The following is a 27948-nucleotide window of genomic DNA, read 5'->3' on the forward strand; positions in this document are numbered from 1 at the left end:
TCTGCTCTGGACAATTTTAAAAAGAAAGTCCTTATTTCTTTGCTGTTTCTGAACCAGGGTCCAGGTGGAAATGTGGACCGCTCATAAAACACATCCTAGGCACCCACCACCCACAGAGGGCCCGGACTACAGAACAGGCCCCCACGGTCGAGTCTATTCAACAGGAGGGCAATATGTTTTGCGCATGTATATGTTTGTGTATGCAAGTGTGTATAAAGGTGTGCATGTGTGTCTTGGTCAGCGGCTGACACTGGTGTCTTCCTCAGCAACTCTTCGCCTTATTTTTTGGGACACAGTCTCTCACTGAGCCTGCAGCTCAGCAGAGCAGGTTCTGTCCTCTGGCAGGAAGCCCTGGGGCTCCGCCCTCTCTGCTTCCCGAGCCCCGGGATTATTGGTGTGAGTGGCTTTTCTGACCTTCAGACTAGCGCAGCAAGCACCTGACAGACTTCACCGTCTCTTCAGTCCCTGTTTTTATTTTGTGGTTCTGGGGTATTGAACACACTAGGCAAGCTGTCTACCACTGAGCTATAAATATGTCCCCCCTCTAGAATGGCAATTTTTATTTGACAGAGAAGAAAAGTCTAGGTACGGAATGAATGCTCTTCAAATGAACACCCTGGAGGATGAGAAGGGAGCCATACCCTTTTTCTTTATATGGAATGAGTCCTCCAACCCTTCCTGAAATGGTGCAGGGTGATGTGGGAAAGCAAAGCTCAACACTTACCTGCTGCTCCTTCATACAGCAGCTCCCCTGCACATTCGTCAAGGTCTTTATCCTCTAAGAGAGACTGGGACGCTCCTGAGTCTGAATCCAGCAAGACCTGATTATCACCAAGGCCAATGTCGGCAAAGTGGCTGCTCAAGCCGCAGTCCTCAAAGTCAACGGAGAACTGGTGCACGGAGGGGTCGTGAGGGGACACTGGAAATGTGCTGTCCGCGACCAGAGGGGAGCCGGGAGGGGACAAGGATGACAGGGAGGACCTGGAGGAGAGGGACGTCACTGACTTGGAGGCCTCGGTCAGTGGGGGTGTGTGGCTGGGGGCTGCAGCTGCCACGGCACACAGTCCGCTCTGGCCAGGCTGGCTGGGAGACTTGACCACCTCGTTCTCGTGAATGGTGGTGATGGGCCCAGAAGGAATGTAGCCACCCTTCTCTTGAAGAAGGAAGTCTAGTTTATACTGGTAGTCTGCGTCCATCTGATCGCCCTGGCTGCTGTAGTAGAGCTCACTGGAACTGAGGGAGTTGAGAGATCCCCGGCTGGAGGTGTTCAGAGAGCCGCGGCTGGACGTCAGGGACCCCAGGCTGCTGCCAGACGACATGGACAGTGTGCTGGAGGAGAGGCTGGGGAAGAAAGCACAGCACAGTGCACACTGACTCCTTCAGACAGGAAGAGAATGGCGACGGCGATGCCCGGGAGTTAGATTTACAACCTGGGCAGAGGAGCTCGCTGTTTGAACGATGGCTTCCCTAGTCACTCATGAATATATTATGGGTCCTCATACACCCCAGTAATTCTGGTCTTTTTAAACAATTCGCAGAATAAAAATAAATAAATAAATAAAAAAACTTGAACAGGGAATAAAGTAAACAAAGAGGTATGGATTTGCATATAAGAGTCTGCAAAAGAAGAAAATTATATGCTTAAGAGAGAATAAATGTTATTTACTTATAATGAATGTCAGATTATTTGTATTTGCACTTAGTAAAATTAAAGCCATTTAATTTATTTTTTTCTGTATTTAAAGTTTCCTTACATAATTAAAATCAAATATAAATATTTCAAGAACAAATGTGGGCTAGTTATATTTTAACATGTGTATTTCAAAACAGTCTTCTTCTCATTTACAAGATTCAAATATATCTCATCCTGGAAAAATAAAATAAAAAAATAAACAATACACAGCATCTGGCCAGGAGTGGTGGTGGTGCACACCTTCAATTCCAGTACTTTAGAGGCAAAGGCAGAAGGGTCTCTGTGAGTTCAAGGCCAGCCTAGTCTATATAGACAGCTCCTGGACAGTCAGGGCTACACAGAGAGACCCTGTCTCCTAAATGAGAAAGTAAATAACCATTATATATATATATTTGACAATGATAAAGGCAGGTAAAGCGGATCTCTGTGAGTTCAAGTCCAGTCTGGTCTACGAGTGCTAGGGCAACATGGTGAACCCAACCACAGTGAAACACCTTAAAATTTTAAATCAAATCAAACGCATGCTTGTAAGTCAACTTGCAGAGCCATCCTCGCAACCTCACACTCCAACAAGACTGGAAAAGGCTGACAGCAAGTGTCAGTGTCGCAGCCGTGGCTAGGAAGACAGGGCGGCGGTGGACCCACGAGCAAGAGTGAATATTCTAATCCGTGTAAGGAAGTCACGGGCAGCTATTCACGGTAGATTTCCCTGTCTCCCTTGGTGAACGAAGGTGGAGTAACGGCAGAAACACACTACTTTCCGATATTCACTGACAGATACGGTGAGCCCCTCCCCCCTTCGGCAGGAGATTTCCGAATGCACTCCAAACTTAAATGTGGAGTTTATGGTGGGGGGGGAGGGAAACCTGTTTCTAAACTTGGTGATTTAAACATTAGTGGAGCGGGCATAATTTATTTGTTTACTTTTAAGCAGTAAAAACCAACCAACGAGGAACCAGGGCCTGCCTGGGTGCTGGGAAAGACGCTCCCTTCAAGGGCCCCGCCGTGCTCACTCACCTTTTGAGCTGTGAGTACAAGGAAGTGGTTAGTTTAGTAGTCTCCTCAAGCTTCCCGAGCAGCTCTTTTCTTTTCTCTTCTAATTTCAATCTAGAAAAAAACAAAGAAATTAATTTTCAAATGATAACTTAGAAACCCAAACTAAGCAACAGAAAAACTCAGTATCCCAGAATCATGTGTAAGAGGGGCGTCTGGATGAACCTGATAGAGGACGCCCACAGCAAGGGGTGGAGCTTCACAGCCACGATAAATGGAGCTGGAGAGGTATGTCCAGTCCCAAAGCCAGGAAAACTTTAAGTGTTGGCAGTGTAAACTTTCTCAAGTTGGTAAATGATTTGGCCCCAGACACGGGGAAAACAATGACAACGTTGACCGCAGTGAAAACCTAAACCGTTGGATACCATTAGGTAGCGGAGTGTAAAAGGTCGCCGGAAGTACTGAATATAGCAGGCATTGCTATAAAATCGCGCTTAACTACAAAAACTGCACCGCTAATTTCCCGGGAGGTTTAACAGTGAGAGAGACGGATCCAAGAGGCTGCTGTGGCTAACCTGCCGAGTGACAATCTCACCAAGAAGTCCAAGAGAGCCGCCTCCCTAGCTCCGTCCTGCCTCACCTGGAGCAGATTATCATACAGTTAGAGTACTGGAGAATTTTATCGCGAAACAAATTCAGTTCAAAATAGGTCACGCATCCAAGGAAAAGCTTAGTGCCTGCACAAATCCCATCAACCGGGGCCCTGACACGTCATCTGGGGAAGGCAGAGCTCAGTGCCTAGCCTGGGATTTGTTGTTTGGGAGCCCGGGATCCTTTGGCAAAGCCACCGGCTAGCGGGGCTCACCTTTCTCGGCTGTGAACGATGCTTACGATGCTTCTGTGTCTACCTGATAAGGCGGTTAAAGGGATCAAAGGGAGCAAGGCCTAGGAAAGGGCTCAACAGGCCACAGAACAGCCCCATTTGTTCACAGCCCTGAGAGGTGGCGATACACACAGTAAGACACACGGCTTCGGAGGAAAAGAAAATCTCCCCAGTTTCCAACCCTTTGAAATTTTACGCACGTCTTGGGTAGTGAGGAGATGGGCACGTTTTATTTATAGGCACCTATCCCTTTGATGTGTCAACAACACAATTTCCATTATATGTTACAATTAAAAAGTGATTCTTGCCATTTTCTGGAATACTGGCATGGCTAATTTTTTCATAACTTTTATAACTTCATTTTTAAGAAGCGCAACCTAGTTTTTAAAATCTCCTAAACAAATCAACTCAATCAGGAAGAAATATTAACACAAAGATAAACTGAATTGGAAGGCACAAAGGTCTGGAGACAGCCCAAACACTGCCAAAACATGTGTCTCTGGCAATAGGAGACATACTTCAGAAATAAGTAACATTTTAAAAACAAATATCAATTTTATTAATACAAAGGCATTTCCTCACGCCCTACGCGTTTCGGAGGATAGTGTCTTTTGTTCTCAAGGTCATAATGACACTCAGGGGCTGCTGGGCCAGCTCCTGCAGGCTGGCTCTCAACTACTGGTGCTTGGCTTTTGTGCTCGTGTATTCTTGTGTGTGTGTGTGTGTGTGTGTGTGTGTGCACGTACACCAGAGGTTGATGTTTTATTTTTCCTTTTATTTTATGTGTGTGGCTGTTTTGCCTGTGTGTCTGTCCGTGCACTACATGCATGCATTGCCCGTGGAGGTCAGAAGAGGGTGTCAGATCCCTCGGGACTGGAGTTACAGCCAGTTGTGAGCCACCATGTGGGTTCTGGGAACTGAAACAATGTCCTACAAGAACAGCGAGTGGTCTTAACTGCTGATCTCTCCAGCCCCATCTTATCTTTTGAGCTGTTGGGTTCGCTGAACCTGGCCCTTATGGACTACACACTTGTAGCCATGTTTGGCTTTTTTAGTTTTTAAATGCAGGTCTATGGAAGCAAAGTCAGGCCCTTGTGCATACAAAGCAGACACTTTACTGCCTGAGCCATCCCCAAAGCCTCCACTTGAGTGTTCCTGCTCACATGTTTCCTCCCCCAGATGACGCTAAGGTCCCAGAAGGCAGGCACTGGCTCTTCCTCTCTCCTCTATACAAACTTCTTGCTGGTGCCACTAGAAGGGCGGTAAGGGCGTTGTGAAAAGCCACGGAGATCTTGGAGCAGGGCAGCAGCTACTGCTCTTAATGGACCCATCAAGCTGTCAGGTGAGGGCAGCCGGAAGTCTCCTCAGACTAGGTGACAAGGTCTTGCACACCCAGGGAATTATAAATATGGCCCTCTTCTTGAGCTTGGCTCTCTATGCTCCTTCCCAGTCCTGCCCGTCTAGTTTCCAAAGAGAGAAAGGGGCTCATAAAGGGTACCCCTCCACCCTGTATCCATCCTGTTTCTCTTCATTGCCCTTCAGGTTGCCCTTGGCAATGTATCAGGCCACCATCTCTTTCTGTGTCTACCTCAGCACTCCAAGGGAAGGAGGCGCTGCCTCTCCCGAGCTCACAACTTTCTACCTGGGAAGCGTTCATGTCATCAATACAGTAAAGCAGTCTTCTTTCCATTAAAAAAGAAAAGTAGACGGCACTCACATGCCTGGCCCATTTGTTTCAAATAATCTCCAGATACCTTAGCAAAAAAACTTTAAGTAATCCAGGTGCACTGATGATTTCGTGGTGAGCCCTTGGAATTTGTGTGAAGCAGCAAAGATCTGTCAGCTACAGGAAACCACAGTTTGCAGAGCGCCAGTGTTGTGGGCCAAAGTATAAAGGGGTACAGGACTGGAGAGCAATTTCTCTTTGGTCCAGTTCTGGCTTGTGCAGATAGACTTTATTGCCGCTAGAGGGAGCTGTCTGCCACTGCTGTGGGGCTCACAGCTGTGCTATACAGCGGCAGCAGAAATGGGGGTCAGGATACAAAGGATGCCTGTGCGTTCATATGAGTTTAGTGTCTTTGGAGACCACAATTTGAGTTCATCCCTGAAAGAATGTGAAACCCACAATAGGATGGGAAACAGGAAAGCTTAAAGCAAGACAGCAGGAAGCTTGCTTTGGTGTGTCAGCACCAAGAAACCGAGGGTCTGATGTTGACAATGTGCTCGATGTCACCCGGTGAATTCTCCTTCCTAGGGTGTTGCTGGCCACCACCTGCTCTACCACAGAGGAGGAGGAGGCATGGTTTACAGGGCTAGGCTCTTACTTACACAGGTTCAAGGACAGCTGGATCGAAGCAACTAGCGAAAATAAGACTATATGGTAGGAAGCAAGGTAAAGAATAGGTGATAAGCGTGAAGGTCCAGAAAACAAAAGCATGAGTAAGAACATCCAGGCCCTGCTGTGCTGTGTCTGCTTGGGGAGCAGAGGACCTGGCGCACACTGCAGCGGAAGGCTCTGCTCCTGGGACATGTGGAAGGGAACCGTGAGCAATGATGGGGGAGCTCAGCTGATCCATGGGACATCTGAGTGCTCCCTCCCTTGCACTGCAAAGCGATGGGACCTGCCCTCGACCACAGGCACTATAAGGAAACTTGCATGCACTTGTTATGCCAAGTGGCTGGACTTTCAGAGGGCTCAGAAAACCAGTAATATACAAACAAAAGACAGGCATGCCTCCTCGCTTCTATCGGGTCAGTGGCAGACAGGCTGCGCAGGTGAAGTCAGCTAAGCACACTGTCTATTCCCCACATGGCCCAACCCTGTGCTGCTTCTCACTAAATATTATCATTATTGTATGTACATACTACGTAGCTCCTGCTTCTGCTGGGTCCCAACCTGCCACTAGAAGTTTGACAGTCTTTATATGTGTGCAAAGTGTAACAGTCACTCCGGAACAAACCATCCCTGATTAAAAAAGACAAGCAGGATGCCGGCTTGCTTGTAAATGCAGATACGATGAACACGTTCCCTGTCTCCCCGGAACAAAGCTAAAGGAGGACCAGCGCCTTTCCAGACTCCCTCACCTGCTGCAAAGGCGAAGAGAGACGTCCCCTGAAAACGTTAGAGGAGCATGGAGACTGGGAGTCTCCACAACCCTGGTCACATAATCAAGGATTCAACCAACCAGCGAAAACCCTGAGTTTGTACTGACCACATGTGGGCCTTTTCCTTGTCATTGTTCCCTAAGCTATACAGCATGACAACTATTTCCATAACATTTATTTTGTGTTAGAAATTCTACATAATCTAGAAAGTGTTCAAAGCTTCTGAGAGGACACGTGTATGTTTTCTGTTAACACTATACATTTGTAAAGGGGAATTATGGCTTGGGTATCAGGGAGAGGTTCTGGAACCAACCCCCGGGACATGAAGGGAACAATCCCCGGGATTTAGAAAGTGCTGTACAATGTAAAAGGCACTAGTGTTGTACACAGGAGACACAAAGGCCACCGCTCTTTACATCCACTAGTGACTCTTCGCTGGAAAGTTAAAATATACAAATGCAGACCCGAGTAACTCACCCTTCCCATCTCCTTACCCCTGTGCCTGTGGGTGCTTGCTGCCTGGGTCCTTCCTCACACCCAGAACTAACGCTTCTTTCACCACGAGACAGAGAAAGCAGAGGAAGGTGGATGAGAAGGGGAAACAAGGCAACAGTGAGAACTCGGTCAAATGCCTGCAGTCTATAGAGATCTGCCTCGGGATACCTGCTCATGTTCCCTAAAACAAGGGCGCTGAAGCCACGTGGAGCATCAGCAGGACTTCCCCAAACGGCTAAACTCAAAACATGCCCTTGCTAAGACCTAATCAGGAACCGCAGATTTCTCCCTCCCTGCCCCACCATTCCCTTAGTTTAAATATTTTAATGTTTAAAACTCTGGACAGTCATTGAGAAATAGGGATTAGAAGGCAAGAGGCAAAGGATGAGAAAGGAGAAGGAACTGGGTTCTGGATGGATGCATACACTCATTTCCAGGCCGCTGGGGCAGACCCTTCTCCTTGCTGGTCTAGGATGCGCACTGGTTCTCAAGGGCCACAGATTGCCGCCAAACAGGTACGCTGCCACAGCAGCCAGCACCGGGCTCTGGCTGGTGTGCTCACATCCGAGGGACACGTGTGTCCTCTGATCAACAGTCCTGCCGCTCTGCTTGCGGCACTGGGTACTTTTGAATAAATAACTCCCACCGTCCCACAGACAAATCAGAAGATGCTCAGAATGCTTGCCTCTGCTTCAGAAGCAGTGTTCAGCTGACAAGCCACATGCAAGGAACATCCTGTAACTGATTAAGGTATCAAAGAGAGCAAGCTGTCGCTTCCTTTCCTTTTGAAATTAAAAGCAATAAACATAGGGCTTTTTGTCAGTATTGAAAACGAGCCTAGGAAGGCTGCCCTGCTTCATGAAGTCTAGAGCATCTTCCTCAGAGAGCAACAGTTTATAGCCATTGTTATCAGGCTCGCTCAGTGATGTAGTGCGCTCCTGATTTTATGTCAACATTCCTTAGTTATTCGACATCTGTCATGAGCACTTTCCCATTCCTAATAGACACAGAGGAACTGATACTCCAGGGCACAGGAGGGTGAGCTTTATTGCTCTGCCAAAATGAAATTGTTTTGTGCTGTTTCTGAGTCCACGAACAGCAAAAATTATATTTAAGATTTCCAAACCTGGGGAAATGTCACCTTAAGACACAACCATAGGTTCAAGTTACCCTGTTCCCAGACACACACACACACACACACACACACACACACACCTACCTCTCGGCCAGAGCCCTGCTCGGCAAGCCCTGTGCGGACATCAGCTCCTCCTCCAGTCGCTGGCGCTCTGCTTCCAGGCGGTCCAGCTCGTCCTGCGTGCGTTTCTGCGGAGTGATGAACTGCAGCTCTTTCAAAAGCTCTTCCTTTTCCTTGATCAGCATCAGCTTCTCCTTCTCAACGTCCAGGGCCCCGGGCCAGGCCTCACTCTCCAACTTTGACAGTTCAATTTTCAAGTTAGCCATGCTAAAAGACATAGAAGACACAAGTGTTTAGGACTCCTGGGAAAAGGGAAACCAGCCCAGGTTACGTCCTGGTGCAAATTGCAATCTACATCTTCCCAGAGAGCAAGCAGCAGTCACACACTCCAGGTCACGTGAACGGAGAATCTAAAGTAGAGTACCATAGGCAGGCACTCCTGATGTGTGCGGGGTAATGGGAGGGCTAGCTAGGAGCTTCCATTAAGAAACAAACATGTCAGGGCGCCCCAAAATGCCAGGTTGTAGGTTAGAGTCCCCCCGTCAAATGGTAACTTCCAAAGCTGGGTAGAAACTGAGGTAGCAGCAGATCACAGAAGGAAGCAATGAGACAGGAGAGGGGCCTTGGTCAACCCATATTAAGGCAAAATCAACTCATTAAGGTTTCGTATCACCAAGGATGATGGGCAGGGCCCCATTTCCTCCCACCCCACTTTTCTCAAACTTCACACTGGGAAATCTCTCCTCAGTGGGACCTTCGCATGGTAAGCATTAATTATTGAGTAATATTGGGCCACCTCAGGCGTTACTGCTTCTGACCTATGTTCCTATGTGGTTATTGGGCTACACAGGGGCAGGTATGGTGGACCTTAACCAGCAAGGCAAAGGCTGCTAGCGTGGCAACCACAGAGTGAAGGGGAAAAGCACCGCTGTAAAGCCTCTGGCATCACAGTCTTGGCTGACCCAGGACCTCTGGATGTCTCGAGTCCAGTTAGAGATGGTCAGATTTGCATAACTCCCAATTCAGCACAAACGCCGAGTCTCTGGAATGAAACAACCTGCCCTACAGCACTGCGGAAGCCAATCACGACCTCCCACGGACTGAAAGCTGACGGCTCATCAGTCATAGGGCAAGACCCAGACAAACACCACTGAAACCCATATCCCTACATAAACCAGTGGATGGCAGCTTTGGCTGCTGTGGCGGCAACACCACACAAGAGAAACAGACAGGAAAAGGGATGAATTCCCCTGTTTTGAAGGAAGAAACTATAAAGGAAAGGAAGAAACTATTATGAGAAAAAGCTCAAAACAAAGATATGAATGAAGCAGGTCTGGACCCCTGTGCCTTAAGTTTCTTACTGTGGTTTTTTAAAAAGCAAAAGTTATCCTGGATTGGTACATATGCAGTGTGCTTCTCTTTCCACCTCTGCTGCACTCACGACAGGTGTAACATCGGCAATTCTTCAGCTTTAAACACAAAGCCAGAAACAACTGTCTCCCCGTACTGGAATTAATCATCAAATCGCTAAATAAGCATGATATTATTAGCTTCGTTGAGCACATAAAACAAAAGCTGGAGGAGAAAACAGGTTCAGGGAAGAATAACTCACGTCTTCCCTTGTTAAGAACTGAGGAGGAAAACGCGTTTTCAACACATGCAAATTCCCTTGAGTATCAGCATCACCAGAAACCCTAAAACCAGCTCCAATAACACAACAGAACAGCCAAATGGCGAGGAAACAATGGCCTAAGCTTTGACATGCCCAAAGCAGCCGGTTGAGCTGGGAGTAACAGTGAGGCACAGGGAAGAAAGGTATCTATCTATTTATTACTTGAGGGCACACGATTAGGCAGACATTGGATTGTATTTTGGAACGGGCACACGGATGTGGCAGGGAGGATGTGGAGGGGACTTCCAGGAACTAGGCAGGGGAGTGTCACACAAGCGCTAGAGGTCATTAACTGTTACAGTTGATCACCACGGAGGGAAAGCTCAAGGTGACCCAAGGCAGCAAGGGGCAGTCCTTAAGAAGACTTGCTGCAAGCCCCGGGGCGCTTTAACTCTGAGCTACGTCCACGAGCCTTCAGAAAACAGGACGTAAATCTTGGGCTCTGTCCATGGCAGAACCAAGGAGCTGCGGCTGTTACAGGGTTGGGCTGCTCACAGCGAGAGGACCCTTGACTACGCCACCCTGGAAGAGCTGTCACAGCCTAGGCCTCCACACCAAAGACCAACCCGCCAAAGCTACTGAGGGCAAGCTCCCAGTTCTGTTCCTCGAAAGGAGATAATATAATCAAAAAGGCTTTCCTAGCCTCAAGACATTTAAAATCTACCAGGGGAAGTTAGAGACATTAAAATTAGCTGATTTAAATGTCACTCAGAATGACCAAGGAACTTGTTGAAGGTCATGTGGTCAATCATTTATGGAACGAAACTTGGATTTCTGTTCAGTAAACTGAAGACCCAAGAATTATTTGAAAGACTGGCTAATACAGAGGCAAACACTGTAATACAGTAATATTCATTTCCCTCTGTTAAAGCCAGATAACGTCTAAGACCTGTGGTCAACTGCTTTACAATTTTATCGTCTCTAGAAATAACGGACACATGCGAATGTCTGAGGGTCAGGAGGGGCCTCTTTATGGTAGGAGCCTCAACACTCTGCGAGGGCCTCCTGGTCTGAGGAGGAACAAAATACATTCCTTAGATTCTTGTAAGGTGACCACGCAGTTTCTCCTAAAGTCTCCTGAATGGTGACAAAATGTTTAAGCACTTAAAAGACAAATAATGAAATCAGCGGTAGCAGAATGACCTTCACCGTCATTCTGTTTTTATAAATTTGAAGTTGAGTATTTATGAATTATAGCTTATGTTTGAAAATATTTCCTATGATCTGTATATCATTATGTCCCCCTCTTCCCCGAGAAAAGCCACCCACAAGTGTTTATTTTGTTAGGTCCCCGCTTATATTTATGCCTCTCGGATGCCTGTGCTCTGAAAGTGAAGCAGACCGTGCTGACAGTAGACCTCACCTGTTTGGAAACTAACTCCTGAACGGGGTGTGATAAGGTAAGAGTAAGAATAAGAGTATCTACCTGCTACTTCAGGACTTTGTGGTTTCTTGTACTGAACCCCAGCAGAGTCGAGGAATTAAAAAGATGAGAACCCAAGAGCTTATGAGGTAATGAGAGATTCCCGCCTCCTTCCCCGAGCTGTCAGCTGGAGCACACACGCAGCTCCTCCTAGGCAGCAGTAGGAGCCTTCAGGATAAAGGGCTACTCAAAGGGGCAGGGCTGGGCCACTGCACAGGGCGTTGGCCGAGGAAACAACCATCTCACTTTCAATTGGATGCATTATACAAAGCTCCAGACTTTGTTCCCAAAAGGGAAGGGGAAACCTTCATCCCCATACTTCTCACTAAATTCTCCTTATTCAAGCTGGGTATCCAGTGCATTCCTTTAATCCAGCACTTGGGGGGCAGAGGCAGGCGAATCTCCGAGTTTGAAGCCAGCCCGGTCTACAGTTTGTGTTCCAGGACAGCTAGAGTTACATGGAGAAACGCTGCCTCAAAAAACAAATAAATAAAAAGAAATTGAAATTCTCTTTAGTTTTGAACTTTGCAGGGGGTGAAGAGAGAGCTAGAAGACAGGAAGCGGCCTTCACAGGTTAAAGCCCCAAGGGCAGGCTTGGTGACAATAGCAGAGCGGGCCACACCGGTCACCACAGCCACAAAGATTAATTCTGAAAAAGAGACCATCCTTGGAGCCCACCGACCACGGCAGCCAGCACCTGGCCCTCACCTTCTTTTGGCTTCTTCATACTGGAGACTCAGCCTGACCTTCTCAGCTAAATTTGATCGGCTCCGCACCCCAATCTAGTAAAAACAGAAGGAAGAAAGTCAATTAACTCTGCTAATGAATGAAGTAAACGGCTTTTGTTTCTAGGAAGCCCGGGTAATTGAAAAGCTGGAGAAAATGGCTGTGAAATGGGGAAGCTCCAGTTAAACCGCACTTACTCAGCAGGGGAAAGGCGTCCTCACCCGGCTCATCTGTTTTGCAGAGTTTCGCACTGCTTTCCGCTCAGATTAAATCCAAGACAAAGACACCAGGCAATTGTGTCTGGTGTCTGCGAGTTTATGAAGGGTGTGTAGGTCAATGAAATTTATGAAATGGAACTGATTTCTTTGCCAAAATTTCCATTATTTAACTCATAACTACATGCAATGTAAATTAAATAACCTCAGGAATTAATTTCCAAACAGGTGAGACCTACTGTCAGCACGGTCTGCTTCACTTTCAGAGCACAGGCATCCGAGAGGCATAAATATAAGCGGGGACCTAACAAAATAAACACTTGTGGGTGGCTTTTCCCGGGGAAGAGGGGGACATAATGATATACAGATCATAGGAAATATTTTCAAACATAAGCTATAATTCACAAATACTCAACTTCAAATTTATAAAAACAATTTCTTTTTCAAAAACAAGAACTCATGCACATGGACGTGTGTGTGAGAGTCTGTGGCGTGAGGGGGTGTTTGGGGGGCACATCTGGCTGTCAGAGCCCCTGGAGCTGGAGTCACAGGTCATGAGCTTCCTGATGTGGGTGCCAGGAGGCTCTGGCAGAGGCGGAGCCATCAGCTTTGAAAGCACCTCTTTGGTTTCCATTCCCCTTAGTGTTCATAGAAGTGACTCTGGTTCACACGTCTGTAAACCGAGTTGGGGGGATTAAACTGGGTGGTAATGTCTACCTCCTCAGTAGCATCTGTAAAGAAATGCAGCCAGGGATGCTCCGGCTGTGCGCACTTGGCACTTGGACAGAAAGAGACAAGGCTGAATCTGGAGGGCGAGACACTGAGTGCCTACTCTCCAGCTCCGGTTAGAGTCCCTCCCCACCCCTTCCCCTGTGCCCCTCACTCCCGCCCCCCCCCCCAGGGAGGACAGCTAATGCCCTCTGGCTACTTACATCTCCAGAAATGCTTGTCTGTGACCCAGCATCCAGGGTCTGTCGGGACAGAGAGAGGTGGGAGTTCACAGGACTAGATCTCAGGTCTGGCTCCGAGCTGCCCATGTTCTGGTCCACATGGAAGCGCTCCTGCAGCTTAGCAAGACTCTGTCAAGAAGCACACAGCACCTCCTAAGACTACCACACAGGAGGGCAGTCCTCTTTCATTGTACCACTGAAGGGAAGGGCTCTGTGGTAAAAGTCGGGACTCCGCTGTGTATTTTGCACAGGTGTGTGATTCTGGAAGTGTGTGAGAGCATATTTAGCAGGTGGCCTCCCTTCTCCTGTGGGTACTAGAATCTAGCTATGTATTGATTTGTTATACATGTATTTTGTGTGTGTCTCTGTGTGTGAGCGCCACATGTGTGCAGGTGCCCATAGAGGCTAGAAGAGGGTGTCCAATCTGGAGCTGGAGCTACAGGCGGCTGGGAAAGGGATTCAGGCCCAAGTATCACTGCTGGCTCTAACACTGGACAGAGACACTAACTGAAGCCTGGCTAGATGGTGATGAACCCCTAATGTCTTCTTCTATTTTTAAATTATGAGGTAGAGGGAAAGGGACAGAAGGGAGATGTCCTCAAGACAAGGACAGGGCTCCGACAGGCGCAGATATTCACACTGCCAGCTGCCATTGTTTCCCTGTGTGAGGATGGATCTGAGGAGCTAAGATCTGCAGGCTGGAAACTGTACAAAGAAACAAAGGGATCAACTAGCAGCTCTCCTGGAGGTACCGGTGGCTGCTCCTGGCTGGGCCAACGTCCCCCAGCTCAAGAGACATATCCATTACCTACTGATGATGGTGACCCACTCCCGTGGACCCTAGGTGAGGGTCACTCATAGGGAGAACCCTGATAATCTATCCCACATGAAGCTTCCATGGGTTTAGGGGTGTGCCAAGATACAAGCTCTCCCTATGGATTCCGGGCTCCATCTCCCCGGACTCTACTCAATCTAGAAGGACATCTGAGCCCTGCCTTCACAAGGGACGCAAGTAGGAAACCAACTCATTCTCCATGTGTTCCTCAGAGCCTGTAACTATCCAGGGTGGGCACCATCAGCAGGAGCAGGGGAGCGGACAGACACGGATGCCCACGACATACCTGCATCAGATCTTGCTTTTCTTTCTCTCCTGAGCTGATGGCTTTTCGGATAGACTTCAGTTCTGTCAGGATGGCTTTGGCTTCACCAAGTTCATACCCGCTCTGGCCTCCAGACATCTTTTCATCAATTCTGTTAAGCGAGGAGGAGGAGAAGGAAAAGAAGGTTTATATGAAAAGGTAAGTGCAGAGAGGAACCGCTGGCTTCAGTCCCTTCCTCGGCAGACAACCTTGCACCATTGCTCTCACAGGACGCCGCACAGACCGAGTGCCGCTTTCTTCCCCTCATCGTCAACTTCTCCACCTACTGCATCATATCTTACCCCCTCCTACCCACTTTCAGGCACACACATATTCTTGGCTGCTCTTGATGTTGGCTGAGCTGGTCTTTACCACACTCAGCCTTATCTGTCAGCCAAGAAAGAAAACTGGCAGGGACCAGCCACACTGCAGCAGCAGACGCAACAGCGGCCACTGAAGTTCCCAGGCATGAGGCCCGAGCAACACCTGGCAGAGCAGTGGCGGCATGGTGAGTCTCTAGTAAGTGCCTGACAGGTCGTATTTGTACTAGTGAGTCTCTAGTAAGTGCCTGACAGGTCGTATTTGTACTGGTGAGTCTCTAGTAAGTGCCTGACAGGTCGTATTTGTACTAGTGAGTCTCTAGTAAGTGCCTGACAGGTCGTATTTGTACTAGTGAGTCTCTAGTAAGTGCCTGACAGGTCGTATTTGTACTGGTGAGTCTCTAGTAAGTGCCTGACAGGTCGTATTTGTACTAGTGAGTCTCTAGTAAGTGCCTGACAGGTCGTATTTGTACTAGTGAGTCTCTAGTAAGTGCCTGACAGGTCGTATTTGTACTGGTGAGTCTCTAGTAAGTGCCTGACAGGTCGTATTTGTACTAGTGAGTCTCTAGTAAGTGCCTGACAGGTCGTATTTGTACTAGTGAGTCTCTAGTAAGTGCCTGACAGGTCATATTTGTACTGGTGAGTCTCTAGTAAGTGCCTGACAGGTCGTATTTGTACTGGTGAGTCTCTAGTAAGTGCCTGACAGGTCGTATTTGTACTAGTGAGTCTCTAGTAAGTGCCTGACAGGTCGTATTTGTACTGGTGAGTCTCTAGTAAGTGCCTGACAGGTCGTATTTGTACTGGTGAGTCTCTAGTAAGTGCCTGACAGGTCGTATTTGTACTAGTGAGTCTCTAGTAAGTGCCTGACAGGTCGTATTTGTACTAGTGAGTCTCTAGTAAGTGCCTGACAGGTCGTATTTGTACTAGTGAGTCTCTAGTAAGTGCCTGACAGGTCGTATTTGTACTGGTGAGTCTCTAGTAAGTGCCTGACAGGTCGTATTTGTACTAGTGAGTCTCTAGTAAGTGCCTGACAGGTCGTATTTGTACTAGTGAGTCTCTAGTAAGTGCCTGACAGGTCGTATTTGTACTAGTGAGTCTCTAGTAAGTGCCTGACAGGTCGTATTTGTACTAGTGAGTCTCTAGTAAGTGCCTGACAGGTCGTATTTGTACTAGTGAGTCTCTAGTAAGTGCCTGACAGGTCGTATTTGTACTAGTGAGTCTCTAGTAAGTGCCTGACAGGTCGTATTTGTACTAGTGAGTCTCTGGCATGGTGAGTCTCTAGTAAGTGCCTGACAGGTCGTATTTGTACTAGTGAGTCTCTGGCGGTATTCGGATTGTGCGGCTTCTTGTTTCTGTCAAACATCTAAAAAGTATCTACTAAAGCTATGAATTGAGATCAAACTTCTTGCCTTGTTGAATGAATTTGAATTTAGGAACAAGACAGATGGCAGCTGTGCCCCTCCGCCAGTGTGTATCGAGCTCTTCGGTGCGTCAATCTGTCCTGGGTCCCCACAGACGTACATCATGATTACTGTAGGCTAGAGGACCTGGAGACTCACTATTTGGGAAGGGCTCAACCAAATCTCCTACTTCTGTTTAAGAAGTTGTTGGATCTTTCGGTCATAATCAGCATCCTGTTCTCGTCAGTTAAGGCCCCTCCAGGGTTCCTTCTGGATACACCTAGGGTTTTGCTTACAGATAATGCCTCTGCCCCACCAGCCTGCAGCTCTACAGTTTCTCAGACCTGCTTTGGGACTTGCTTATCATGGGCCCTCCAGAGAAATGGCAGACACTGAATCAGAAGAAACGGACCGGGAGCTCATCTGGTTGAAGCCATTTAATAATTAATAATATGAACCTCCAATGTGAGAGGTGCATCTGAATAAAACACGCCGCCGCCTCAAACAAGCGCAGTCTGTAGATAACGCATCTCCCTGAGTGCCATTTTAGTGAATATTTTATGCTACTGAACAAGCAATTAAGCTTTTAAAAGCCTAGCAAAATAAGCTTGATTATAAGGTCATTTGATAATGAAGTACAGCAACAGAGTCACAGAATTACACACACACACACATAGACACACACACACACACACACACACACACACACACACAGAGTTTAGTGTAGGAAGTGAACCTTGGTGATCCCATTGTCATTTTTTCCAAATGAAGAAGGGGGCGCGGGGCTGGAAAGCTTATGGAAATTTAACTCTTCAACCACAGAGCGCAGCTAGCAGGGCGACCATCCTGAAGTTCAGACCCTGGCTGAGGGCTCTGATGACCACTAAGCTAGAATAGTTCATGAAAACAACACTGTGAATATTGCTTAATTTCACTTATTTCGGAAGAGATTTATCAATGTATTCTTTGGCTCCTCAAAGAATTATGCCCGCCGCCGGCCGGTGGTGGCGCACGCCTTTAATCCCAGCACTCGGGAGGCAGAGGCAGGCGGATCTCTGGGAGTTTGAGGCCAGCCTGGTCTACAAGAGCTAGTTCCGGGACGGGCACCAAAGCTACAGAGAAACCCTGTCTCGAAAAACCAAAAAAAAAAAAAAAGAATTATGTCCACCAACTTAACACAGGTGAAGGCTCACTAACTAAAGCAAAGCTGTTTCCAGATGTTGTTTTGCATTTTCAAGCAAGGCACTTAATAAATTAAAAGAAAGCAAACAAAAACAGGAAACAAACTGGGATTTCATAAAAAGTTTACATGACAGAAACTGTGTCAAAGTGACTTTGCAGAGCAAGACTGATTTCTTCCCACATGTGAAACTCTCCGTATGCAATGGTAAAACCTGCCCTTAGTTCAGAAACACATTTTGCCACTTAAAAATTAAAACGCAGAGTCCAGCTAGACTACTGGGTTAATTTTCTGAGAGTTTTTCGCTTTGATGGAAACTTCTCGGCTACCTTACCTTACTGTATTGGAGCCTCCCTCAACCCTCCCGACTTTAATGTTCGTTTCCACTTCGCGTTTCCCGCTCCCTCTCACTCTTCCTCCACTTCTCTTTCCCACGTTCCTCCCTCTTTTGACCTGACTAGAAAAATATAAAGTAGTTTAATGGCTTATTAACCTTTTTCGTGGTTCTTGCTACACAGATCCATAGGCTTAGCCACCTTTTGCCTTTAAAATGAAGTTCTATGCTTTTATTTCTGTGTTTGAATGAAAAGAATCTTAATTTTTCCCTATTTCTTTTTAAACTTTAAAACGTTTACTCCATATTGGAAAGAGATTTTCACTGGCGTGCGTGCCTCCTCTGAAGACTTGCTGCGGAGCGGGGTTCTCATGGGGAGCACACTTGTTTTCATGGGGGGCACACTTGCTTTTGATTTGCTAAGTGTTGCTATCATTTCCCATCTGGGGGGGCACAGGGTGTTCCCAGGGTCCTCCAAACACACGCCACACTACTGTTAGGCCGCCGTCAAATTTGTGAGCATAAACCGAGAAACATAGAAAGATATTTATTAACCCAGCATAAAACTGTTGTGCCAAGCAAAATGAAATCAAGGACAAATCACATTATAATTCAAGATTTATTGACAGGATCCCTGTCTGTGGTGAAGAAGTAAAACGCTACAGAAAACTGTCGCAGACACAACAAATAAACAAATCTTCCGTGGTGTTAGCACGGAGGTTTGTTTTACAGTCTGGTCTCTGGTCTACCAGCTATTGGTCAGTGTTCTAGTGGTACAGGGGCAGCAGCTGGAAGATAAGGCTTTGCTTTGTCTATACCTGAGAGCAACAGGAGAGGTCTCTGTCCTTAGATACTGTATCTTTCTGTTCTCGGCTCATTCCGAGAGAAAGTGCGGCTTCCCACACAGATGTCTATTGTTTTCTCACGGAATGCTACCGGCAGCCTTACAGATGCCTCAGATGCCCACGGAAAGAATTTGCAGGCAAACTGCTTTGAAACAACAGCGTATTGTCATACCAACACAACACAACCCAGCGAGTTTGGCTAACCTTTAACCCTGAGTTATAATTTCATGTATCTTAAAATGTCTACCACATGGCTAACTATTTTTTGGCACTCTTTGTTTGATCTCCTCTTGCCGCAAAGCCCTGCTGTATGTTGACACACGGTTACTAAATAATGCATCTAGGTCATTCTAGTCTGCAGCCAGAATCTAAACTTGCTGCTGCAAGTCTAAACTGGAGACTTACCGAGAGACCACCAAATACACCTGGCATTGGGGACCTGCAGCAGATGCCTCCAGACTTCCTCTAGCAGCAGGTTTGGGGAGCACTAGGGTGAGTGGACCTACAGGGGTGTCAGTGCCCCGATTCTGTGAGGTAAGAAGGCCGAATCATAGCAACAAAGGCCTGAAATTACAGTCATGTGCCTGACTTGGTCAAGAGTAGTGGGTGGGTGGGCGTCAGAAGCACAAGTCACCATTCAGCACGAAGAACAATCAGCTCATGGTAGGCCAGTGACAGTCACGAGCCTTACTTAATGGGAGTAATGCCTTGAATGGCAGCAGATTTTCTTTTTTTTTTAAATTTATTTATTTATTAAAGATTTCTGCCTCCTCCCCGCCCCCGCCTCCCATTTCCCTCCCCCTCCCCAGATCAAGTCCCCCTCCCTCATCAGCCCGAAGAGCAATCAGGGTTCCCTGACCTGTGGGAAGTCCAAGGACCACACACCTCTATCCAGGTCTAAACAACCTGGATGCCCTTCAATGGAAGAATGGATGAAGAAAGTATGGAATGTATACATATTAGAGTACTACTCAGCAGTAAAAAACAAGGACTTCTTGAATTTTGCATACAAATGGATGGAAATAGAAAACACTATCCTGAGTGAGGTAAGCCAGACCCAAAAAGAGGAACATGGGATGTACTCACTCATATTTGGTTTCTAGCCATAAATAAAGGACATTGAGCCTATAATTCGCCATCCTAGAGAAGCTAAATAAGAAGGTGAACCCAAAGAAAAACATATAGGCAGCAGATTTTCTAAGAACAGAAGGCAGACTAGGCAACAGGAGCGGAGCTGGGTACTTCCCAGAGAGGTGGCTCCCGTGTGGGCCTGGCATTGCTAACACACTGCTGAGGAAGCTGAGAAACCTATCCGAGCATGACACCAGCCAGGAGGAGCCCTAGGAACACTGCCCTGCCGCTGATGGCACCCGGCCCTGCCTGAGCACAGGACACAGAAAGCAGCTGAAGGCTGTTAAAGGAGAGCTTTGGTGCTTCCTGTGGTCATACAGTTATGGAAACCACAGGCTTCTTCTGCGGACCAGGGACCGCGGGAGACAGTGTTAGCATGAGCCCAGTCAGTAGAGCTAAAGCTGAGTCAGGAAGCCTCTCTTAGATGAGAGCGCTTGCTTGCCTCTAGCTAGCAAAGCAGACCCAAGAAACTGCCACAAGAAACATGCTTTACTCTATTCTTTTCCAAGCTTTCTCAGGCTTTCTGTGGACTCAGTTATCCACGTCTGGGCTCCTATTACTACATATCTGTTTTTTATTAGGGAGCTTTGAATTGCTGTAACGTCGATTTTAGTATTTTAGTACTCACTGCTGCAGTGTTTCAAAGCCTTGCTCTTTGTAGAGAAGTTCTTGCTTCATCTGGGAGAGTTCTCTCTTCAGCTTTTTAACCTTCGTGAGAAAACAGTGGCCATTAGTGTTTATAAATAATTAGTAATAGCACATTATTTCAAAAGATCATACGTGAGTAAGCTAAGAAAGATTTTAATACTTCTCCATCGCATAAATTCAATGGGAGGTTTATGAGTTATATATAAATTATCAGTGATGTACAAGCACCACTACTCACCCTCACTTACTCAACATTGTGACGAGCTGGACATCATCCCGGCCTTGACTTTGTGTGGTACAGTCAGTCTGGGTCACAGTAGAGCTTGTAACCACATACAACTAACTCTGTACCCTGGACTTCTTCCCTTCCTTTACTGGGCTCTGCATGGCCAGCCATGCCCTGGCTTCTCACATATGCCCACTGACACATGCCTCAGGGACCGACCATGCCCGCAAGCAGGCAGGCACTCACAGCTAGCTATCCCTTTGCCCAAGGCTCTGCCCAAGCCTCTCAAGGCTGACTCCTCCCATGTATCTCTGGTTAGTTCACTGTCACCTGACTTCGCAGGCCGCCCTCCCTGTGTCGCTGCTCTGCGTTATTTATCTCAGAGAATTCTTCAAGAACTAGCTGCAGGAGGGCACTGTCCCTGGTGACAGCAAGCTGCAGAAAACCACAGGTATCCCCAAAGTCCACATGGGACAAAGAAAACACGTGATTAATAAGTACTTGTTATCGCACAGACAGAAATACTTTTCCTATGATATTCCTTGCTAACAGTGACAGGACAGTATGCCAGCTCAGAAAGGTAGCACGTGCCTGGTGTTTAGTGACAATGTACTGTCAGTCTTCAGAAGAGCAGGGGAAACTCATTCTCACATATTAGGCTACAGCTTTAAGTATTAAGCCTCCGTTATACCATAGTTTAGTGTGTTTCTGAACTTGTATTCAGTTCGTAGTGTATTCAGAAATCCCAGGGAAAAGACAAAATAAGATGAAAGAGTGGGGGACAAAGTAGGAGGGGGGCATGCACAGCGGATGTGAGAGAGGTCGGCGGAAAAGGCAGGAGCTGTGTGAGTCGTGTATGAGTGTAAACACAGTACCCAGGTTAAAGAAGATACCCAGTATTTTCTGTCAGAGCTTAAGCCAATGTTTCACTTTGTGTCCACTCATATTTTATCAGGGGAGATAATACAAGCAATTATATTTCAAGACTCAATTTGTGCTGGGCGATGGTGTGGCACACGCTTTTAATCCCAGCACTCGGGAGGCAGAGGCAGGCGGATCTCTGTGAGTTCGAGGCCAACCTGGTCTACAAGAGCCAGTTCTAGGACAGGCTCCAAAGCTATAGAGAAACCCTGTTGAAAAAGCCAAAAAACAAAAACAAAAAAAAGACTCAATTTGTAATTACAAAGAGAAGTAAGAGCAATGCTATTGGGATCCAGAAGAAAGAAATGACTTGGGGTGGGGCGGGGCTGCCTGGTGGAGATGGAGGTGGGCGGGGCTGCCTGGTGGAGATGGAGGTGGGCGGGGCTGCCTGGTGGAGATGGAGGTGGGCGGGGCTTCCTGGTGGAGATGGAGGTGGGAAGGGCTGCCTGGTGGAGATGGAGGTAGGCGGGGCTGCCTGGTGGAGATGGAGGTGGGAGGGGCTGCCCGAGGGAGATGGAGGTGGGCGGGGCTGCCTGGTGGAGATGGAGGTGGGCGGGGCTGCCTGGTGGAGATGGAGGTGGCAAGAAGAGTGAAGGAGCATTCCCAGTGCGTTGGAAAGACTTTTACTACTAGCATGTCAAAGGAGCCACGAGTAATCAGTAGCTCATTCCCTGTGTGCTTGTGTACCTGACAGCTTGTGTTCTCATGCTTTTTCTTAAAAAGACACTAACCCTTCTACTTAAAACAACAAAAAAGAGTATATCAAACAGTCAATAGCACCCCAGAGAGATGGACTGAAAGCTCTTACCTTTGAAAAGAGAGTTGGTAAGCACTGTTATTGAGACCATGTAGAACTGCGGAATTAAACTAATCAGTATGTGCACTGAAAACGGAGTATCGTACTTAGAGTCATTTGGGAGAGAGTGCAGATCAATCTAAGTGTTTCAACTATTCCGTATCTCAGGGGTATCAGCACTCCTCACATTCACCACAGAGGTGAAAATACTAAGTGTCCAAAAACGAATAACAGAGGAAATACGCTAGATACCCACAGTGAAATAGTACTCAGGCTCACAAAAGTCAAAAGATTCTGTGATATGTATTAACATGGATGGGCCGTGAGGACTTCTACGTTAAATAAGAGGCCACTCAGAGAAGAAAAACTAGCACACGGTTCTCCTTACATGAAGTACTCAAGTTAGTCAGACTCACGGGGGCTAGAGGGACGGGCGGGGAGCACTGTGCAACGGGGCACCTGCACCAACAACCCAGCACGGCACACTCAGAGCTGCTGGAGCTCGTGTCAAACATTCCCACTACACGTAATAAAAACCGAGACTTTAAACTCTAGAAATAATCTCTGGCCTCTGGATTTCATTGTGTACTGGATGGCAATGACACACGGCGCTAGCCTGAGCTGTCTTTACGCTCACATCATCTAGTTGGTCTAACATTAGCTGTAAGCACAAACCTTTCTGTTTTAGGGCATCTGGTACATTACCTGGATGATTCTTATTTCCCAAATATCAATTTGAAAATAAAATGGGAGCCGGGCGGTGGTGGCGCACGCCTTTAATCCCAGCACTTGGGAGGCAGAGGCAGGCGGATCTCTGTGAGTTCGAGACCAGCCTGGTCTACAAGAGCTAGTTCCAGGACAGGCTCCAAAACCACAGAGAAACCCTGTCTTGAAAAATCAAAAAAAAAAAAAAGAAAAGAAAAGAAAAGAAAATGGATTTTATTTCTTAATTATGAAACAATTCACTCCCATTGTATTGACAAACGAGAAGAGATCTGATTTCCAGCCAGCCATTCTTTCTTATTGTTCTTTGGTTTTGTGAATATGGAGTTAAGTAAGAATTCACCCACATTTCTTCACTAGCTATGGGAAGGTCACGTGTTTGCTTCTGTGCTCCATTCCAAGCCACCCTCAGATGCAGGGTCCCAAATGTAAAAATGAGAGCTTGGAGCCCCACTGGAGGTCTACGCCGGCAGGGACCTGCACACCTAGCCCAGCTGGAGGGCTACGCCGGCAGGGACCTGCACACCTAGCCCACTCTCCACAGAGGTGACAACAGGCAGTTCTATTATCCAGGCATGATGATAATCACACCAGTCTTCAAGTCTCACAACAATGTGTGATAATTGGTATAGTTCCCGTTCTTACCATAGGGGTGAGTAGTATGGGACCTGCAGAGAAAACGGTGGGCAGTCTAGCAGAGACCAGGCTGGAGCCCAGGGGAAGTGTTAAAGCTCCTGTTAGAATTACAGCTGAGTGGCCTAAGTGGCACCTGTGACCCTTTCTCCTACCTGAGAGTCATCGATCTTCCCTGGCCCAGAAAGGAAGATATAGACAGCCCACATGCCCGGAGTTGGGGCTTCCTCTTAGCCTGAACGACCATCTAATCTTATGCACCAGTTTCCTTGGAGTCAAACCCCGAGTCTGCAGTGAGAGGCAAGAGGCCCAGGCTTTGGCACATTCCCTGCATTGTCTACTGCTAAGCTAAAGCCACTGACATTTTTTAATTGACTTCAAAGTTATTTCTGAAAACTGGGAAGACGCTCTGGTCAATCACAGCGCTTCTTCCCGCTGTGCAGTCCTAGTACACTGCTCTCTTTCAAGAGCAGGTGACTGAAGAGGGTGACAGGAATAAGGTAAACCCGAAACCTGTAAGCCTCTGAAAGATCAGGAGACAGGCAGGTTTCCCAGGCTGCCCCCGAGGTGAACCCGGCAGCATTAAAGCTATAATGAGCAAAATGGTATTTTACTAATGAGTACCTTCCCCTTTCTCGGTCTCTCCATTGTCTTGCGAGGAGCTCCTCTATAAGACAAGAAAGGGCAACTGTCAACCCGCCCCTTCTGGAAATCTCTCTTGACTACTGCTCCTAGGCTGCGCCAAGACTGTATTACCCAGCTTATCAACTCCAGATGGTCAGAAGACCAAAGTCATCACTTCTAAACTTAAAAACAAGGACAACGGAGCCCCAGATGCTGTCTGGACCATTCGTGAGGGCTAATTAATGAATTTTTGCCATAAGAAACGGGATGAATGAATGAAATGCTTTTTAAGCTCCAATAAAAGTTTTTATTGAGAAAAAAATATATTAACATCTATGAAATATACTGTCTGAAGATAAAAATAATAGAGAATAATGTAAAATTTCTATATAAACACGTAAAATTAACCAGCAAGTTATCAGATAACCCAACAATTCCATTCCAAGCAAATATCCAGAGAAATGAAAATGTATCTGCACAAACATGCACACATGCATAGTCACTGGCTGGAGGGCACACACAGCATGCTCCCCAACACTTCAAAGGGCTGTTGTTCTGATGGATGCTGCCACTGCCCAGAGGGACTTGAGACATTACGGAAACAAAGACAACAACTAAAGCAGAGAGAATGTTACAGATGACAATCTCAGTCAGTGCTCTATCGCCCTGAGAAGACACCATGACCACAGCAACTCTTACAGAGGAAGACATTCAGATTGGGGCTTGCTAACAGTCTCAGAGGCTCAGTCCATTATCATCACGACGGGGGTTACAGTGGCATGAAGGAAGGCGAGGTGCTGGATCTTGCTGAAAGTTCTACATTTTGATCCATAGGCAGCAGACACACACACGGGGGTGGAGGGCTTGGCATGGGCTTTTGAAACCTCAAAGGCCACCTCCATGACACACTTACCCCAACAAGGCCACACCTAATCCTTCTCAAACAGTGCCACTCCCTGGTAACTAAGCATTCAAATATGAGCCTATGGGGGCCGTTCTTACTTAAGCCACCGCAGTGACATCTGTGTGAAACAGTCACAACGCACGTGTCTGGGGAGGCTGGGTGAACCAGTGGCTAGAGTCTGGGACTCGGGTGCCTGGAGAAGGGAAGTGTGTGGAATGAGTCACTGTTAATGGGGTCAGGCTTGTTTTCCTGGGGTTCATAAAGACACACACTGCATGTTCTCTCTCCTACATAGAACCAGCTTTGAATGTGTACATAGGTGGGGGGCTATCTGTCATGAAACTAGAAAGGGAACCATGACAGGAAAAAGGTAATAGAATATATATGATACAAAACCAGACAGATGGATCAAATGGTTCAGGGAAGGGAGAAGAAAATGAGGGAGGGAGGGAAAAAGGGAGGGAGGGAGGGAGGGAGGGAGGGAGGGAGGGAGGGAAATAGGGAGGCAGGGACGGGCAACAGAAACAAATTATGTTTCAAAGTGCCATAACAAAACCCAATGCTTTGCTAATTAAAAATAATATTTAATTTAAAATAAAAAGGAATAAAGATGTTATAGGACATGTGACAGAAATATAAAAGATAATGAGACTGCTCTCCCTTATCCAAAAAAGGAAGCTAATCTTTCCTGTACAAAGTATTTTAATCTCACTGTGGTGTTGTACACCTTTAGTCCTAGGATAGGAGCAGAAGCAGGTGGATCTCTAGTAACTCAAGGTCAGTCTAGTCTACACAGTGAGGTTCAGGACAGATAGTGCTACAGAGTAAGACTCTGTTTCAAAAAGAAAGAAAGAAAGAAAGAAAGAAAGAAAGAAAGAAAGAAAGAAAGAAAGAAAGAAAGAAAGAAAGAAAGCTTTTAGTGTGCTTTAATTTATTCTCTGAGAATTTAAATAAACATACAATGTATTTCAACCATATTCCTTCTCTAATCCCAATACTGTTTTTAATCTAAGATAATTCTCTTTAGTGTGCTTTAAATTTTCTTTTCCTGTTCTGGATGGTTGTTTGTTCCGGTTTCATAAAAAACCATCTAAACTGATCATTTGTTCCCGGCCAATACTGTCTGATATACATATATATATTATGTATATATATATATATATACACACACACACACATATTATATAATGTCTAATACAGAAAGACACTATGTCCTTTCCTAGAGAAGTGAACTGCATTTATAATTTCGTAAAAGGCTCCAAGCACAGTAGAACGAGGGTGTCTGAGAGTCAGAGTGGAGAGGCTAGTGACTTACATGAGTAAGAAGAATCTCCAAATCGCTCAACAACTCAATGTCGAGGAAGGAATTCATTTGCATATTACTTAGCCTGCGGTACAGAGCTCTTAAAATTAGGCAAAGAGGTCAAAATCATTAGAGAAAAACAGAAATAAAATATCATTAAATCCATGATTTCTTTTCAAGGCCTGACACTGATTTTTTGAGGGGAAAAGAAGGGCACAAATGTGCTATGAAATTACCTTGAAGGTCCTAGCAGGACATGAGGATAACTCTTGTACTGGACAGTCTTCTCAACTTCTCTTTCAGGCTCCTCTTTTTCTTAGTTTCATTCAAACCACTAGGAAAGTTGTACTGTATTCTTTAGCCAAATATCATCTATTAATAAATAAATTGATCTAAACATTCTAAGAATAAAACATCTAATGTAAATGCTGGGGTTACAAATTAGCACTGGTCATTACATCTCAGAAGTAAGGTCAGCAACATCTGAAAGTCAGAAGACAAAGTGTGTGTGTGTGTGTGTTTACGCGATGATCTAATAGGATTTCCCAGGCTGGCAGCGGTGCCCAAGCAGGCTGGCTAGAATTCATACAAATACAAAGATCTTTCATGTGTAGTGAAATGTCAATCATTTGTAGCGATTAATATTATATGGCATATTTTTATTGCAAGCATATTGATAGGACTTCTATTACATCATTTAGAACACCACTTAAAGTGTGATATTTTGTGTTAATTATCTCAATAGGAGACCCCAGAGATACAGTTGTCATGAGTCCTCAGTCACACTGGGTGGGGCTTTTTGGTGATACATCTATCTATAGGTATCACACTTTGGTAAGCTACTCCTCACCTATGTTCCTACTATGTGACCCAACTAGCCCTCCTAGATCACCAGGATGGACCAAGTAAGGGTAGTCTCTCTTTTTTTCTCTTTTTTGGTTTTTCTTTTTTAAATTGCTTTCATTGAACAGCTATATATTTTTCTCCGTTCTCCTCCCTTTTTTCCCTCTCCCTCTCTAAGTAAGGGTAGTTTCTTTGACTAATTGATGTTCTATCTGGGGTGAATTGGCACCTGTAGATCTTCCCAGGAAAAGCCACACAGTAACTTGGTAATATTGCTCCATCAAAGCAATGAAGTATGAAACTGTTTGTTTATACCTAAAAACTGTCAGCTTGATTTAAAATGCAGGTAGGTGACAGAGTGGTGCAGTTAGTTCCTTCATCAGCTACCACCTTCAGACAACAACCTATGAAAGGAGACTGTGTGACCCCAGAGACTTTATAATAATACCCATCCCTTCCCCAAGTGCTACCCAGCCAATTGCTTCTTCCCCAAGTGCTACCTGGCCAGAATTAGAAGAGCTAGCTACCCGGCCACGGTGCTCAAAGCAGGCTCCAAAATTACAACAGCAGCAGAGTCAGGGGCCTAACTGCTTCTGAAAAGCATCTTCAACTGTCCATCCATCTAACG

At 46.4% G+C, this 27948-nt stretch overlaps 1 protein-coding gene across 2 annotated transcripts in view; it reads right to left on the reverse strand.

The window, feature by feature from the left end:
• The window catches only part of Wwc2 (WW and C2 domain containing 2), a 167364-nt gene that overhangs the window by 42544 nt on the left and 96872 nt on the right, over nt 1-27948 (reverse strand). For both annotated transcript variants that reach the window (XM_075986755.1, XM_075986756.1), the window contains exons 5-11: nt 20328-20407; nt 14472-14601; nt 13333-13479; nt 12168-12241; nt 8389-8631; nt 2711-2800; nt 725-1341 (exon numbers count right to left, since the gene is read on the reverse strand). In XM_075986755.1, coding sequence (XP_075842870.1) covers nt 725-1341; nt 2711-2800; nt 8389-8631; nt 12168-12241; nt 13333-13479; nt 14472-14601; nt 20328-20407 — 1381 coding nt within the window. The remainder of the gene's footprint in view (nt 1-724; nt 1342-2710; nt 2801-8388; nt 8632-12167; nt 12242-13332; nt 13480-14471; nt 14602-20327; nt 20408-27948) is intronic.

Source organism: Microtus pennsylvanicus, chromosome 9, assembly GCF_037038515.1.
Source record: "Microtus pennsylvanicus isolate mMicPen1 chromosome 9, mMicPen1.hap1, whole genome shotgun sequence".
NCBI lineage: Eukaryota > Metazoa > Chordata > Mammalia > Rodentia > Cricetidae > Microtus > Microtus pennsylvanicus.